The following is a 15,472-nucleotide window of genomic DNA, read 5'->3' on the forward strand; positions in this document are numbered from 1 at the left end:
TCCGTTGGTGGGGAAGGCGGACAAAAACCGGGCGCATGATAAAGAATGTCACAATTTTCCCCACCAACCTCTGCTTGGAGAGTAGAAAATCCTGTCCTCAAACATGTTTTTCATGGCATTCTTACCCAATACTTCAACAATATAATGACATTTTTTACAGGGAAAGACGCGGACCACTGTCCGCCACAGTCTCTCTCACGGACCGACCTTCGGGAACGACCTGATGTTCTTCAGCGGGAAGTTTACGTCGGGAAACGACAAGGACGGTTACACCAAGACTAATGGGTTCTGTACTCCTGGTGACGGGTTCTATATGGCCAACGGACTGCAACTGACCGGCGGGGACTACAGATTTAAGGACATTGAAGTGTACCAGGTCACAGGTACGTTATATTGCCTTTGCATAAATCAAAACATGTGAAGGAACTGATATATAAACCTTCTTATTTCGTGCATATTAACCTACCTTCTCCTGCAAGTCTTTAGTGTCACCTGCCAGAGGACACTACTGCCTGAAACGTTTGATCGTTTCCAAAATCATATCCAGTCGCTTGAGTAACTGTTTTTTTGGCGTATCTTATTACCTGGATGTCTAACCCTCACCGACGAACGGCTATATATTCTGAAAGCTGCAGCAAACGCTTATTTCTTAAATGTTGCTTGACGTGAAGTAGTTTTGTATATATTGTCAATCCAGAACCAATGAGGTCGGCAATCACGTCCCCGGCCCCAGTTGACAGGAGGAGGGCGGTAAAACCGATGGTGCAGTTCAGCGACGAGCCGGTAGGCGGCGTCAAGGGCAGCTGGCGGGCCCTGCCGGAGTCTTCAGCGTGGCGGGAAGTGGACTGGAGTCTGCTGTAAGCGTCCTTTGCTCCTCCTACCTGCTCTTGCAGTTTCTGTTGCCAAAAGCCGGTGCTGTTTATTAAAGAATTTGCTTGTATCTTTGACCGCTGCTTTTATTATTCAATTCTTATTATACAAAGGACCCCAAGAGTGTATTTTTACTTGCATCCCTCGTTTTACAAATGACTAATCCGTTGATGGAGTTTTTCTTGGACTCAATGTTTCACAGGTTTCTGGAACAACTGAAGCAGGAGATAGCCCACTACCGCCCCCTGGCGGAGCTGAGAATAGAGCAGGTGAACATCCTCCTGGTTGGCCCGGTGGCTGCCGGGAAATCCAGCTTCTTCAACACCGTCAACTCCGCCTTCCGGAACTACGTCACCAACCAGGCGGCTACGGGAGTGACCAATCACAGCATGACTACACAGGTACGTCATTATTTACTCACTCAACCATAAGATCATTCATTCATTCTTTCCCTGTCCCTGGTTCTGACTGTGTTTCCCTGTCCCTGGTGCTGACTGTGTTTCCCTGTCCCTGGTGCTGACTGTGTTTCCCTGTCCCTGGTGCTGACTGTGTTTCCCTGTCCCTTGTACTGATTGTGTTTTCCTGTCCTTGGTGCTGACTGTATTTCCCTGTCCCTAGCGCTGACTGTGTTCCCTGTTCCTGGTGCTGACTGTGTTTCCCAGTCCCTAGCGCTGACTGTGTTCCCTGTCCCTGGTGCTGACTGTGTTTCCCTGTCCTTGGTGCTGACTGTGTTTCCCTGTCTTTGGTGCTGACTGTGTTTCCCTGTCCCTGGTGCTGACTGTGTTTCCGTTCATTCATTCATTCACCCATTCATTCATTCATTCGTTCGTTCGTCCATCCATCCATCCATCCATCAATCCATCCATCTATCCATACATCCATCTATTCACTTCTATCATTCATTCACCGAATCTATTCACTGACTCATTTACTCTTTCGCTCGCTCGCTCACTCACTCACTCACTCACTCGCTCACTCACTCACTCACTCACTCACTCACTCACTTACTCACTCACTCCTCCTTCACTGATCGGTCCGTTGTGTATGTCTTGTCTCAGTACCGTCGGTATGACGTCCGTGCTAGCCGTGAGGGCCCGTGTCTGGGGTTCCGGCTGTGCGACACGCTGGGTCTGGAGGACCTGCAGTCCGGACTGGACATAGTGGACCTGCTGTACATCCTGGACGGGAACGTGCCGGACAGATATCAGGTCAGAGGGAAACTCAGATGTAGAGATCTTAGATACCTATGCCTGTTGTTGCACAGTTAAGTTGTAGCTATAGTCTTTTGAGACTGACTGATAGAGAGAGGGAGACAGATATGTACCCATCCGTACAAACACATAACACGTACGACTATCTGTACATCCCGGACGGGAACGTGCCGGACAGATATCAGGTCAGGGGGAACCTGAGATGGGTAGAAATAGTAGACACCCTTTCATGCAAACTTGAACGTTCATGTGTAACGTTTTGCCTGGAAATGAAGCACTTGAGTTATATTAGCTTTGATGCCAGACCCCGACTCGACACAATACTCCCTTCGGCTGGGGGAAGCCACAACTGCACAGGCTCCGATCCCAGAGCTAGCACCTGGGGGGTCGGAGCCGAGGAGCTAGCCGGTATATTACTCCTGGCAAGAGTCTGGCAGCAAGGCTGGCCAAGGTTTCATCAAAACGAAAGTCACCAATTGGCTATCTGTTTCGACACTGAATGTGCGCATGTGTACTAACAAGACTGCGTGTCTGTACAGTTCAACCCCCTGGTGCGCATCTCAGCTGAAACCGTACCTGGCTTCAACATGGCGCCGTCGCTAGGCGACAAGACGCACTGCGTGGTGTACGTCATGGACATCTCTGACGTGGGCACCATGTCACGTGTCACCACCGAGAAATTCGGCGCCATCCGAGCACAGGCCAGCCAGAGAGGTAACGTAATGTCACGCCTTTTTAAAAGTATTGAAACATTTCGTTAGAAAGTAACTTTTCTAAGAAATTGACAAAAAATGCAGCTATCTATTTAGTGTAATAATAGTGGAGTTGGTGATGTATTATTGTCTTTCAAAAAATCGTCATGAACAATAACCGAAAAAAACGCTATTATGTAAATTGTCCGCTAAATCTCGGTTCTTTCATAGGAATCCCGTTTGTAGTGCTGCTGACCAAGGTTGACCGCGCATGCTCACATGTTGGATCAGACCTTAGCATGGTCTATCGTAGCAGGTAAGAAGGAAGCATTTGTCGGCTTCTAAGGAAAAAGTGTTTAACGTTAGCAGAACGGTGACAAAGTAAGGATTTTCAAAGTAAGTGAACGAAAGATGGTGACTGTTCGTATTGACTGTGATTTGTGCGTTTCTTTCACTGCATAACTTTAGGTTAGTTGATTGGTGTCTATCTTTCTTTGCCACTAGACAGGTCCTGGAGCACGTGGACCTATTAAGCCGTACCACGGGGATCCCGAAGTCCAGTATCCTGGTCACCAAGAACTACGACTCGGAGCTGGAGACGGAACTCGCCGTGGACGTGCTCGCGCTGCACGCCCTGAGACAGATGATCCGGTACGCCGATAACTACCTAGACGACCACTTAGACCGGCACATACAGAGCGCCCGTGCCGCGACGACGTCCCCGAGGCAGGGGTCGGAGGAGGACGACGTCTCCCTGCCGCGTACACCGCACACAGAACGCGGGGACACACCACGACAAGACAGGCCAAGAAATTCGGAAAAAGCGAGCTACGCGAACAAGCGGCACGTCCCGCACCCTTCGTGGGAGAAACCCGGCTCCGGGAGAAAGTCTCAGCCGCCGACAAGAACTTCCGTGACGCCTCCTCGGACGCACTCGAGCCAGCGCCCGAAAACAAAGGAGGACGAACCGCCGCGATCAAGGAGCAGCCCGCCCAAGTCTAGAGCAGAGTCTAACAAAGAGGAGGAAGATCAAAGGAGGCCGCCTTCAACGGCGAGTAAGAAGAGCACACCTGAGGAAAGACGCCCTGGGAGTATTACCAGTAGTAAGACTGGAGTGACAGCCATTGTAGGCCGATACGACCAGGGGTTGTGATCGTTTTGTACATAACCTAGTATGGGGTCTGTCCTTTGTGCTGAACACATAATCAAGGTTGGGTTGTTTTACGATCTTTTTCACAATATTATTTACATCTCTTTATACAAGAAAGTAAACTATTCAAAGTGTTAATTTTCACTATGATGGTATTTTGTACTCGGTGGCTTCATCAAATAATACATAGGTTTAAATAATGTACATATATGTTTGTCAAGTATGTCAAACCCACAGTTGATGGCATATGTTATGATAATAAAAGAGTGTAATTTTTAGTGCAGCTCTCTATTCAAAGTCTATTTGAAACTTAACGTTACAATTCAATGACATTTCTCAGAACAAATCTAATACATTTGTACATTCTTGTAATGACATGCATTCTGACGGCTCTCAAACTTATAATATACACCAGAAAGAACACGTAGGCACGTAGAACACAGTGCGTTTTGCTGTTGCACTCACAATCTCCACATCAGTTTTTTTTATATTCCAACATGTAATCACAAGACGTGGTAACGGCACATTCACGTTTTTCAACTTATATTAATGCCGACACCAACACAGGGAGGGCAATACAATACTCATTTTCACCTGAGCGAAGTGAGGAAAGTCGTGTTAAGTGCCTTTTTCAAGGGCACAAGATCGGTGGCATGTCAGGACTCGAACCCGGGACATCTTGGTTCCGAGTTGAGCACTCTGCCGCTACGTCACACGACCCCACATGAGTTCAAGCCATAGAGACTGATGCGAGTGAAGGACAGCATCTCGTAGGCCGTCTTGTTGACCGGACCTTTCTCGTACAGCATGTAGAGATACTCGCTGTCCTGAGGTTCAGACTTCAGCATGGTCATTGTGGAGTAGCCTGACGGCTGGGCCCACACCTGCAGCGCGTCCTTCCACGACGTGCCGCCGTCGTAGCTCCACCGCAGAGTCATGTTCGTCCCTAGGGAGGGAGAGGGTTTCTTCAATTTGTGCCCTTTGCAAATGTGCATTAGCTTCAGCTGTTTAGCATCTAAGTTTACCACAAGTTATCACCACTATTGTACCTTTTATGCATGTCTACATGGAAAATCGATTAGGGTTAAACAGGATAGTTTTGACTCCTATATGTTATTTTTGTCTACTACACTTTGAAAGAGAGATCTAGCCATGTACAGATTTGAAAATCACTCAAATTTGCAGATGAACAAGTTAGTAAGTGGTGTAGACACAAGACCACGATGTTAGAAGTTCCAAGGTGTGTTGTATAGACTTTGATACAAAACTGTGGTAGTATTAAAGACTCAGTAGTACAGGTGTCACTCATAACAAAATGAAAGATACATGTATTATAAAATAAGAATGACAGTATCCATTAAAGACCATCTTACTTGAGTTGGTAGATGCAGGGTTGCTGAAGTACATGACTCCGTTGCTGTAGTACAGTCCCGCTGCCACGGCCGGCTCGATCAAGGCCTCGTCAAACGTGACATGCTCCAGGGGGAAGGTCTCCCCGCCGTCCATGCTGCGGGCTTTCATCCGACAGTGGCAGTGATATCCACGGTTATTCCTGATGTTCACTTCTATAGTGCCATCCGGGAGCTCTATGGGCTGGAGGGTAAAAATGTGAACATTATATGATTTCTAAACTTATGAGAAACAACTTTCTTTGTGCAAATCCCTTCTCAACTTCTCTAAAGGTCCCATTCAGATATACTGACAATAAGACTAAGACAAAATGCGGTGGAGGTGGCAGAGTGTTCCAAATACAAACCCCCACTCAGAGGGTTCACATGCTAGTACTCACAACAAATACACTAGGCAAAAAAGAGAAAGTCTCTAGGCTATCCTCCTTCAATGATTCACCAAAGTTAACATTGAGAAAAGGTGAGAACGGTGTGATTACAGGTTTCAGGAAAACCCCCAGCAAAGACAGCACCATCAAAACATGGTAGAAGCCGGGTACGGTATTTGCCTCTACAAGGGAGAAGAATATGACGATTAGATATAGTCATTATAGTTTCCTAACCTGACTCTCATCAGGCATGAAGTCCCTGCCCTTCTTTTTCACGTTGTACGGGATCCCTAGCAGCCTGCCTCCGTAGCGCCAGTTCTGTCCGTGGTCGTCACTCAGCAGACAGAACATGCCGGCCCCGTTTATCGTGCTGTGTCCACACACGACCAACCGACCGACGTGGGGCTCATACTTCTTCTACAAGGGAAAAACATTCAAATAAAAAAAACAGACTTTATTTTCAATAACGTTATGTCACATGTACAAATGACCTAACTATAACTAGAACGGTAACATTTGCAAGGCAAATGCGTAATGTTTACCTTCGCATATGGTCTGTTAACTCAAACACATTCATTTATGGTGACAGGAGTGTAAATCCCTCCTGCTATGAATTGCAACATGATGTAACCCAACACTAGTTACCATGGTAACAGACACAACATAGGTTCAGGACATTGAGGTCACTGTGAGAAGAAGAAGAATGAGAGTAGAATGTAACATTTTGAAATCAACATTTGAAATCTGTGTTCACTGTTATGTTATGTTATTATACAATGCTTATAATAACTGACCTGTATCCCGTAGCCTGGTCCTGGTGCAAACATCATGGTGCCAACCTGTACAGAGATGTTCCTGGGAGCACCCCAAGTTTTCCCATCATCTGTACTCTCTACTAGGTAGGTAGTGCTGGTAGTACAGTCGTCATAGTGGGCACAGTGGCTGTAGGGGAATACAATATTCGATAGCAAACACAAATGCTTACATCTTAACATTGACAAAAACTGCAGATTTCACAGAAAAGAACGGTTTTTCCTTGCCACAGTCCTGACAGAATTACCAAATACTTCCTCGAGATGTCGTGGGACTGTCCGACATTACAGGCTACATTTGTTTTGCTCTTTTCTTTCAATGCCCATGATCATGATAATGATCATTCTGGCATACTCATTAACACCTGGGCGAAGTGGGGAAAGTCATAAGGGCACAAGGTTGGTGACATGGCAGGATTCGAACCTGGGTCACCTCTTGGTTCTGAGCCAAATGCTTTGCCGTTACGCCACACGACCCCACACATGATACACTGACTACAGACATTCTCTTCTCACCTGTATATGATGAAGACAGATTCAGTCTCATCATCCACCACGATGGCACCCAGGGAGATCCCATCATAGAAGGAACCATCGTCCAGTACATAGCCCATGGGACCCCATGTCAGGCCTAGGAGACATGGGCAGTGAGACTTAGTAGTAAGGTTAGTAGTAAGCACTGCATTTTGTGTGCTGGTTGTCAGAAAATGACTATGAGTATGAGAAGCTAGAATCGTTATAAAACTAATTAATTAACAGAACCTTTGTAGAAATAATTAATAATTAACACTCAAAGTGTGTGGTGTGAAAGGAAGGTATTTTTATTCTTCCTGGAGTGTCTTTGTTTCTGTATTGCTGTAATTACTACTTAGAAACTGTAGAATACACCAAGGCTAGAAACCAGACATCCAATGAAACACAAACTACACGTTAAGAATGTATTTTCATTACATTGTATTACCATACTGTCTTTGTTTTCTACATTGCGGTAATTAGTACGTAGGCACATAGGCAAAACGTATTGTACAGTTTTCTATCTAATTTAGCACCAAGGCTAGAAACCAGCCATCCAATCATGTACACACAAACTACATATAAATTTTATATGTCACATGAATGTTAAATGCTTCAGTACAAAACTGAAGGTAAGGATGCACCTTTATCCTCGGATCTCCTTATAGCGAGGAACTTGGGCCCGGCGTCTGCGAGGCCCTTCTTCCTCGCCTCGCACACCGCGACAAGGCTGCCGTGCGGAGTGTAGGACAGCAGCGGGATACGGTAGTACCTCACCCCGGCTGTACCAGCCAACCACAGCAGCTGTTCTTCTACAACTATCGGGGCAACCTGGGGACGGATGGAAGGTTACCAGTATTTCATGGTCATGTTAGCCTCTACCCGGATTCGGAAGGCGGCTGGAAAGAGTAGAAATTGGCCAAATAGAGAGATAACATGCCAAGGGAGTTGGTCCGCTAGAGAGTACATTTTGTCGCACTCTCTAGCAGACCAACTACCTTGGCATGTTATCTCTCTATTTGGCCAATTTCTGCTCTTTCCAAACTCCTCCCGAAGCCCGGTAAAGACTAGATCATGATGTGAAAAGTTTAAGTGAAAAGTTTAAGATGCATGTAATCTTTCCAAATCACGTGCTTGCAACGATGTTAGACTAGAAAGAAATCTTTTCAAGAAATCTAGTTGCAGTAGTAAATATGAATCAACAATGCTTCATACCTCTATTATCATAATGACCGTTTAGGCCACAAGTATTTTGAAAACATTGTGCCTGTGGATTGTTCCAAACTCGATCAATATTCACCCGGTATCACGAGTTCATCACAGGATACAATATCAGGAATCAATGAATAGTTCAGGAAAAAGCAGACTTAGAACTGCTCTAATGAAGTTTTACACGGGATAAAACATAATCAATCGATATACAGTTCCAGCTACTTTATGTTATGACATACCTCAGTATTACGTGAGACGTTTTGGTTGTCAAAAGTCCTCAGCTTTGCCAAAACTGATAAAGTATCATTATTCTTTACCTAGCTTAGAACCGAACGCTAACTATTTTACCACTACAATATCAGGGAGATATCACAAATAATCTTACCACTGCAGGCTGAGCATGTGAGACGCGTACGAAACAAAATAAGGAAAACAGAAGACCAAATCTGCAACAAACGTTATTCCCTGCCATGTTGACACTTTGGACTTTGCCGCTCACGTGACTCGTGACCGGGGACTGTGATAATTTTGCACACGACCTAGAATGGGGCCTGTCCTTGGTGCTAGCGCTGAACACACAATCGACGCTGGGTTGTTTAAAGTAATGTGTAACAAACGGACTTCTATACTTGTTCTGTCAGGAGGTAGGTTGTCTTGTTTCTGAAGACCACGCACGCAGTAACAACATTCAAAATTCATAAAGCTCCACCAAACGCTCAGGATTATATTGCATTATTAATGATCCATACAAGTTACAAACCCATATGCATGGTCAATAATTTTGGCACAGTACATTTTATTCACATATTTGATGGAATTTTGAGTAATTGCAACAAATGATCACTATCTTGATTTAGGGACACAACTTATTGTAGATTGCACAATAGAAATAAAATTGCATACATAAATTGTTCTTTCATGTTCTTCAGAACCAAATTATCATGTTTTTTTCATAAGATCGTCTCTTATCTCTTATACTAGAATTCAAAGTTAAGTATTTAAAGAGTTAGATTTCACTATTGCACTCAGTGGCTTCATCAAATGATACATAGGCTTAAGTAATGTCCATATATGTTTGTCAAATATACAGTTGCTGGCATACATACATGTTATACATGTAATAATAAAAGAATGTAATTTTTGTGTCATTCTCTATAAACTCGTTTTAAAACTTGTCACAATTCAATAATATTTTTAAGAAGAAAATCCATGAGATATCTGTACATTCTTGTAATGTCATGATAATTCTGACATACATTCTAATGGCTCTCAAACTGAAGACATAAACCACAAATTCCTGGGATTTCACGTAGGCAATCTCCACATCAGTTGAAACCGTAGAGACTAATGCGAGTGAAAGACAGCATCTCGTAAGACGTCTGGTTCACCCTGCCTTTCTCGTACAGCATGTAGAGATACTCTCCGTCCTGAGGGTCAGACTTCAGCATGGTCATGGTGGAGTAACCTGACGGCTGGGCCCACACCTGCAGCGCGTCCTTCCACGACGTGCCGCTGTCGTAACTCCAGCGCAGTGTCAGGTTAGACCCTGGGGAAGGAGCAGGGTTCTTGAATTGTGTCCTTAGCAGCTTCAAAGTTCAGCTAACATACATCGTACATTTCTTTAGCACCAGTGATCTTAAACATTTTGGCTCTTTTACCCTCTTTATTGCACCAAGTCTCTTTGAGTTAGGACATTAGTAAAAGAAGATAGCTTAGTCTGCTATGTATTGCTTTTGCCTCCTACACTTTGGCAAAATATCTAGCCATGTGAAGATGAAAAATCTCTCATATTTTGTGATGAAAAAGTTTGTATGCAGTGTGGCTGCAAGACCACAAGTTAACCATACATGTTAGAAGTTCTGAGGTGTGTTGCATACTAGGTTTTTGATACAAAAGTGACACCGGTAGTTAGACTGAGTAGTACAGGTGCACTCCTAACACAATTAAAGATATTACAAAAAAACACGACTGTATCCAATCCAGACCATCTTACTTGAGTTGGTAGATGCAGGGTTGCTGAAGTACATGACATCGTTGCTGTAGTACAGTCCCGCTGCCACGGCCGGCTCGATCAAGGCCTCGTCAAATATCAGATGTTCCAGGGGGAAGGTCTCTCCGCCATCCATGCTACGGGCTTTCATCCGACAGCTGCAGTGATATCCTCCCTCATTCCTGATGTTTACTTCTATAGTGCCATCTGGCAGCTCTATTGGCTGGGGGGTAAAATGTGATCTTAGATATCTTGACACTTGATGTCAGTCATATTGTGATTTTTGTACCTATGAGAAAGAGCTCTTCTCTTTCTTTGTGCAACTGCAAAAGATTTCAATTCCCTACAGGTCTCATTCAAAAAATACTGACACTCACTGAGTGACAATAAGAGAAAATGTCACCTGTAGCAGCCATCATGTACTGTAGTCATGGAATATGTATATTGAGGTGACTGTTCCAAATGCTACCCCCTTCTAAGGTTTCACATATTCCCTACAAATAGAGGATATGTAGAAAGTCTCTAGGCTATCTTCCCAGAATAGTTCACCAAAATCAACCTTGAGATGAAGTGTAAAGGTGAGAACTGTGTGATTGCAGGTTTCTGAAGAAATTAGCAGAGACAAGACCCTCAAAACATGGTAGAGGTCTGCCTCTAGCTCTACAAGGGAGAGAAATATAAAGATTATACAGTGTCCTAACCTGACATTCATCAGGCATGAAGTCTCCACCCTTCTTGGCTGCGTTGTAGGGAATTCCCCTCAGCATGCCTCCGTAGCGCCAGTTCTGCCCGTGGTCATCGCTCAGCAGACAGAACATGCCGTCCCCGCGTAACGTACTGTGTCCGCACACGATCAGCCGACCAACGTGGGGCTCATATTTTTTCTATAGGGGGAAATGTGCACATAGATAAAAACATTTTTTTTTCAATGAAGAAAGGACGTTTCATAAGCTCATCAAGCACAACTAACTTTCTTCTTTCATTACTTGGTATCTTGTTACAAACGTTATCTCGCTCACTCACTCACTCACGATCACTCACTCACTCACTCACTCACTCACTCACTCACTCACTCACTCACTCACTCACTCACTCACTCACTCACTCACTCACTCACTCACTCACTCACTCACTCACAATCCAGGCTTGGAGCAAGGTCCATTATAGAGCAAAGAAATCAAAGCAAAAGATGACAGCAAAGAAAGATCTTCAGATATCATGTTAATATCTGGATTCTTGAGAGTTGTTTGTATTGCATAGTGTTGTAAGATGGCTTGGTGACTTTCAGCTTTCTCATACAGTACACGACAGTTTGTAAAGTCAATGAGTTAATTTTCAGAAAAAGTATGCAACAAGCAGGATTTAGCATAACACCTTTGAAATCTAAGTGCACTTTGAACTGACCTGTATCCCGTAGCCTGGTCCTGGTGCAAACATCATGGTGCCAACCTGTACAGAGATGTTCCTAGGAGCACCCCAAGTTTTCCCATCATCTGTACTCTCCACAAGGTAGGTGGTGCTCACGGTGCAGTGGTCATAGTGGGGACAGTGGCTGAAGGGGAAAACAATCCTTGTTAAAACACTGTCATCAATGCTGCTAGCTGAACACTGGAAAAACTGTTACAAACAGATGACATCCATAAATATTCAAAGGTTTTGCTTGGAACAGTTTCTTAGCAATTACCAAAGACTCTCTCAACATCTCATTGGAGATTACTGGCTATATGATACTCAGACTGACATATTCCTCCCACCTGTACATGATGAAGACAGACCCGGTCTCATCGTCCACCACGATGGCACCCAGGGAGATCCCATCATAGAAGGAACCGTCGTCCAGTACATAGTCCATGGGCCCCCATGTCAGACCTGGAGGATAAGAGAAATAAATTTTGCCTATCCAGCACCAAGGCTAGTAACCAGTCATCCAATCATGTACATGCAAACTACATGTAAATGTAATGATATGTCACATCAAAATTACGCGTATTGGTACAAAGTCAAAGACAAGGATGCTAATCTCCAAGCAGATCCTTGGGTGGCAAAAGACAGTCAGTATCCATTGGCCAGAGAGTGGCATATTGGACCTCCCTGGGCAATGGATGCTGCCTGACCAATTGAATACTCTATTTTGCCACCCTAGGATCTGCTTGGAGATTACAAGGCTGCACCTTTATCTGTAGACCTCCTTATAGCAAGAAACTTTGGTCCGAAGTCGGCGTATCCCTCCTTCCTCGCCTCACACACCGCGATGAGACTGCCGTGCGGAGTGTAGGACAGCAGCGGGATACGGTAGTACCCCACCCCGGCTGTACCAGCCAACCACAGAAGCTGTTCTTCTACAACTATGGGGGCAACCTGGGGACGGATGGGAAGTTGTGACAGTCATATTTCATGGTCAGGATAATAAGTGAAAAGTTTAAGATGCATAGACTACTTTAATGCTGCACAGAAAAACGTCTCTAACAATGTCAAAAGACACCTTTACAAGAAATCTAATTGGTCTAGTAGTACTAGAGTATGAGTATGAGTATGAGTATGAGTATGACTGTTTCAAGAAGTTTTAAAAAAGGTTGTACACGTGAATTGTTCCAAATTCGATCAATACTTATCACGAGTTCATCACAAGATACAATATCAGGAATCAATGAAAAAAAGGAAATTGATCATCTACAGTCTTATAGAATTACTCTATAAATGTAGTTTTACCTGGATAACATAACCCGAGTATTCAATATACATGTACACAGTTTCAGCTAAGTGTGTTATGCTGAGGCCATCATATCAAATTACGTAAGACTTTATGGTTGTCAAAAGTCGACTTCACCAAAACTAATCAAGTATGATACACTTTCAATAAGCCCATGACGCTATTTCACCGCTACACATGATGAAGACATAATGAATCATCTTACCACTGCTGGCTGAGACTGTGAGACGTGTACGAAGCAAAATAAGGAGAACAGAAGACCAAATCTGCAACAAAAGTTCTCCCCTGCCATGTTGATACTTTGGACTTTGCCGCTCACATGACTCGTGACCGCAAGTAACCCCATTGGTAACACCAAAACAACAACAAAATGTTGTACAAAAAGGAAGATACTAACCAAGGCAAATATCGACTTACAATAGACAACTAAATGCCAATTAATTCATCTACATTATTTATTAAGTATATTTTCGTGTATAGTTTGTGTCTGATTGACCACTTGAGTAGTTTATGACTATGTTGTCTTTCATACGTTTGGCGGTGGTCACGTCTCCTTGACAACCAAAACAAAATGGAGTACACCGGCAGCAGTTATGAGGGTGACTTCCACAATGGACGGTAAATAAGCTATAATATTCATATCTGATTATATATTACCAACTTACAGGATAATGTAATATCCAGGGGAACTTTTGGGTAGGAAATGATGGCTTTATTTTGAAGTTCGGAGGCCTAGTATGGTCCTTTTTGCGACGTGGGGAGGGGGGCAGAATGAGACACCATTGTTTTGGTAACGTTAAATTCTGACACTTTGCTGATTTCTCCCCAGGATGGAAGGGAAGGGGACCTACAACTTCCCGACCGGTACGCGGTACGACGGGGAGATGAAGGACGGCACGTTCCACGGGAAGGGCACGCTGTTCTTCCCAAACGGCAGCAAGTACGAGGGCGAGTGGGAAAACGGCATCGCTAACAAGGTGAGAGCCCCTTGTTTCTAATTCTGGAATTTCAAAACATCAGCTGTAAGGGTGAGGTTCAAGCGCCGCTAACAGATCGTCATATCGAACATGACACTAACCAAGGAGGTTAAAGCTCTTTGCTGTAACGTTTTATATGTTCCAAGCTATCATAAATAACCCAAAATTTCGCAGGTTTACATAAGGACTTAAATTTTCGTTTAGTTTCACACCACTGACCAATACTAATGATATGCATAATATTGTGCTTGTACACGACGTATTTGAAAGCACTTTTGGCACGTGGTTTGATGTATAATTTTCTTAGCAAAGACGTTTGATAGAAGTATCCAGTAGTTAATCTTAATTTCATGCTATTTAACAAAATTGTTTGTAATGGTCATCCTCCAGGGCAAGTACACATTTGCGGATGGTCTGGAGTATGATGATGATGAGTGGTTATACTGTGACGGGTACGACAGACGCTTCTACACAGAAATCTGTAACGGACTCAAACCTGCAGGTAATGTACAAATCCTGTCACACAGTTTTTTTATAAAATGTTAATCATTTTGCTATCATTTGCAAAAGTACCAGTAACATATAGTAATTTGTAAGCTCAGAAAACTTTCTGCTCACCAATTTTGTTCACCAGAGGAAATTTGTATTCTGATAGAATAATCATGTTTCCTTCTGCTCTTCCATTGCAGGTCGTTCACAGTTAACCAACAGAGTACCCCCCAGGGAGATCCCAGAAGGCTGCTATGACTGTGGCGATGGTTTCTACAACCCCAAGACCAGAGTAGTGGTGGATTACAACCATAAGTTCCTCAGAAATGCAGGTGAGATCTTAGCATCCTGCCTGATGTAATCTTCAAGGTTTAACCCTTGCTGGCATTTTTTACATAATATTTTCGAATAATTTCGATCTTAATCAGGTCATAGACCCTGACTTTTTTGCCCTACGGTGGCGTAGTTACTTCTGCATTCATTGCATTTTGCTGTGAAGTGATACATTGCACAAGAAATACATGTACCCCCAAATCATGCTAATAGATGGTACTGTATGTGCAACCCATATACATGTATATATGGGCTCCGCAGGACAAGAAGCATGTGGAACTTGTTTCTAAGCTTAAGTTTTCACCCATCTCAGTAGAGAAACAATAGTGTTTTCTGTTAATTTGGAAGGTTCTAGTTAAGCTTTCTTTTTCTCCTATACTAACAAGTAAAATGTTTGTCCTATTTCCAGATGATGATGAACATGACTGGATTGTCAAGACGTGCAGAAAAGGTTGGGACGAGATCGTCGGATATCAGCCCAAGATGGATGCATAGGATTTGATATAATAAGGATAATAAATTCATGTAGGAGCTACCTACATATTTTAATATATGTATCATGTACTGGTGTCCAAACTCGTGTAAAGATCAGGGCTAGGTTAGATCAGTAAATGTCGAGCAAAAATATGTACTGATTTTGTAACATTACAGCGCTTGTATATACATGTATTGCTTCATGTAATTGTGTGGTATGGTGTTGAAATCCTGAATATAAATAAAGCTCTGTGAACTTTGC

The 15,472-nt window shown here is 43.6% G+C and overlaps 5 protein-coding genes across 5 annotated transcripts in view; 2 read left to right on the plus strand and 3 right to left on the minus strand.

Moving 5' to 3' along the window:
* LOC109484518 overlaps nucleotides 1-3,940 on the plus strand; it is a 4,968-nt gene extending 1,028 nt beyond the window's left edge. Inside the window, exons 3-9 of the mRNA XM_019787828.1 lie at nucleotides 161-383; nucleotides 698-857; nucleotides 1,073-1,271; nucleotides 1,929-2,078; nucleotides 2,621-2,795; nucleotides 3,005-3,089; nucleotides 3,278-3,940. Coding sequence (XP_019643387.1) covers nucleotides 161-383; nucleotides 698-857; nucleotides 1,073-1,271; nucleotides 1,929-2,078; nucleotides 2,621-2,795; nucleotides 3,005-3,089; nucleotides 3,278-3,926 — 1,641 coding nt within the window. The 3' untranslated portion in view covers nucleotides 3,927-3,940. The remainder of the gene's footprint in view (nucleotides 1-160; nucleotides 384-697; nucleotides 858-1,072; nucleotides 1,272-1,928; nucleotides 2,079-2,620; nucleotides 2,796-3,004; nucleotides 3,090-3,277) is intronic.
* Nucleotides 3,941-4,561: 621 nt separating this feature from the next.
* On the minus strand, nucleotides 4,562-7,126 carry LOC109484379 (sialidase-1-like). The gene is made up of 5 exons (XM_019787629.1): nucleotides 7,029-7,126; nucleotides 6,495-6,642; nucleotides 5,935-6,117; nucleotides 5,297-5,516; nucleotides 4,562-4,869 (listed from the first exon to the last, which is right to left on the minus strand). The coding sequence occupies exons 1-5, from the start codon at nucleotides 7,124-7,126 to the stop codon at nucleotides 4,634-4,636; spliced, it is 885 nt and encodes a 294-aa protein (XP_019643188.1). The 3' UTR covers nucleotides 4,562-4,633.
* A 514-nt stretch (nucleotides 7,127-7,640) lies between these two features.
* LOC109484380 (sialidase-1-like) lies at nucleotides 7,641-8,723 on the minus strand. The gene is made up of 2 exons (XM_019787630.1): nucleotides 8,623-8,723; nucleotides 7,641-7,856 (listed from the first exon to the last, which is right to left on the minus strand). Exons 1-2 carry the CDS (start codon nucleotides 8,707-8,709, stop codon nucleotides 7,641-7,643), a joined length of 303 nt encoding a protein of 100 aa, XP_019643189.1. The 5' UTR covers nucleotides 8,710-8,723.
* Nucleotides 8,724-9,019: 296 nt separating this feature from the next.
* LOC109484664 (sialidase-1-like) lies at nucleotides 9,020-13,250 on the minus strand. The gene is made up of 7 exons (XM_019788012.1): nucleotides 13,143-13,250; nucleotides 12,399-12,585; nucleotides 11,982-12,096; nucleotides 11,632-11,779; nucleotides 10,929-11,111; nucleotides 10,231-10,450; nucleotides 9,020-9,783 (listed from the first exon to the last, which is right to left on the minus strand). Exons 1-7 carry the CDS (start codon nucleotides 13,227-13,229, stop codon nucleotides 9,563-9,565), a joined length of 1,161 nt encoding a protein of 386 aa, XP_019643571.1. The 5' UTR covers nucleotides 13,230-13,250; the 3' UTR covers nucleotides 9,020-9,562.
* Nucleotides 13,251-13,488: 238 nt separating this feature from the next.
* Nucleotides 13,489-15,453, plus strand: LOC109484679 (MORN repeat-containing protein 5-like). Its single transcript, XM_019788027.1, has 5 exons — nucleotides 13,489-13,555; nucleotides 13,767-13,914; nucleotides 14,305-14,416; nucleotides 14,604-14,735; nucleotides 15,146-15,453. The coding sequence occupies exons 1-5, from the start codon at nucleotides 13,509-13,511 to the stop codon at nucleotides 15,229-15,231; spliced, it is 525 nt and encodes a 174-aa protein (XP_019643586.1). The 5' UTR covers nucleotides 13,489-13,508; the 3' UTR covers nucleotides 15,232-15,453.
* The last annotated feature ends 19 nt before the right edge of the window (nucleotides 15,454-15,472 follow it).

The sequence above is a fragment of the Branchiostoma belcheri genome, unplaced genomic scaffold (genome assembly GCF_001625305.1).
Source record: "Branchiostoma belcheri isolate BF01 breed outbred unplaced genomic scaffold, Haploidv18h27 scaffold7, whole genome shotgun sequence".
NCBI lineage: Eukaryota > Metazoa > Chordata > Leptocardii > Amphioxiformes > Branchiostomatidae > Branchiostoma > Branchiostoma belcheri.

Excerpts from the sequence above, each read along its gene's own strand:
- LOC109484379 (XM_019787629.1), bottom strand. The coding sequence starts at position 7,126 with ATGGGCTATGTACTGGACGATGGTTCCTTCTATGATGGGATCTCCCTG. Across the intron at positions 6,643-7,028 it reads TCTGTCTTCATCATATACAG|CCACTGTGCCCACTATGACG; the intron begins GTGAGAAGAGAA and ends ATTCCCCTACAG. Across the intron at positions 5,517-5,934 it reads TCATGCCTGATGAGAGTCAG|CCCATAGAGCTCCCGGATGG; the intron begins GTTAGGAAACTA and ends TTTACCCTCCAG.
- LOC109484380 (XM_019787630.1), bottom strand. The coding sequence starts at position 8,709 with ATGGCAGGGAATAACGTTTGTTGCAGATTTGGTCTTCTGTTTTCCTTA. Across the intron at positions 7,857-8,622 it reads CACATGCTCAGCCTGCAGTG|GTTGCCCCGATAGTTGTAGA; the intron begins GTAAGATTATTT and ends ATCCGTCCCCAG.
- LOC109484664 (XM_019788012.1), bottom strand. The coding sequence starts at position 13,229 with ATGGCAGGGGAGAACTTTTGTTGCAGATTTGGTCTTCTGTTCTCCTTA. Across the intron at positions 12,097-12,398 it reads AAGGAGGTCTACAGATAAAG|GTCTGACATGGGGGCCCATG; the intron begins GTGCAGCCTTGT and ends CTTATCCTCCAG. Across the intron at positions 11,780-11,981 it reads TCTGTCTTCATCATGTACAG|CCACTGTCCCCACTATGACC; the intron begins GTGGGAGGAATA and ends TTTCCCCTTCAG.
- LOC109484679 (XM_019788027.1), top strand. The coding sequence starts at position 13,509 with ATGGAGTACACCGGCAGCAGTTATGAGGGTGACTTCCACAATGGACG. Across the intron at positions 13,915-14,304 it reads AAAACGGCATCGCTAACAAG|GGCAAGTACACATTTGCGGA; the intron begins GTGAGAGCCCCT and ends GTCATCCTCCAG. Across the intron at positions 14,736-15,145 it reads TAAGTTCCTCAGAAATGCAG|ATGATGATGAACATGACTGG; the intron begins GTGAGATCTTAG and ends TCCTATTTCCAG.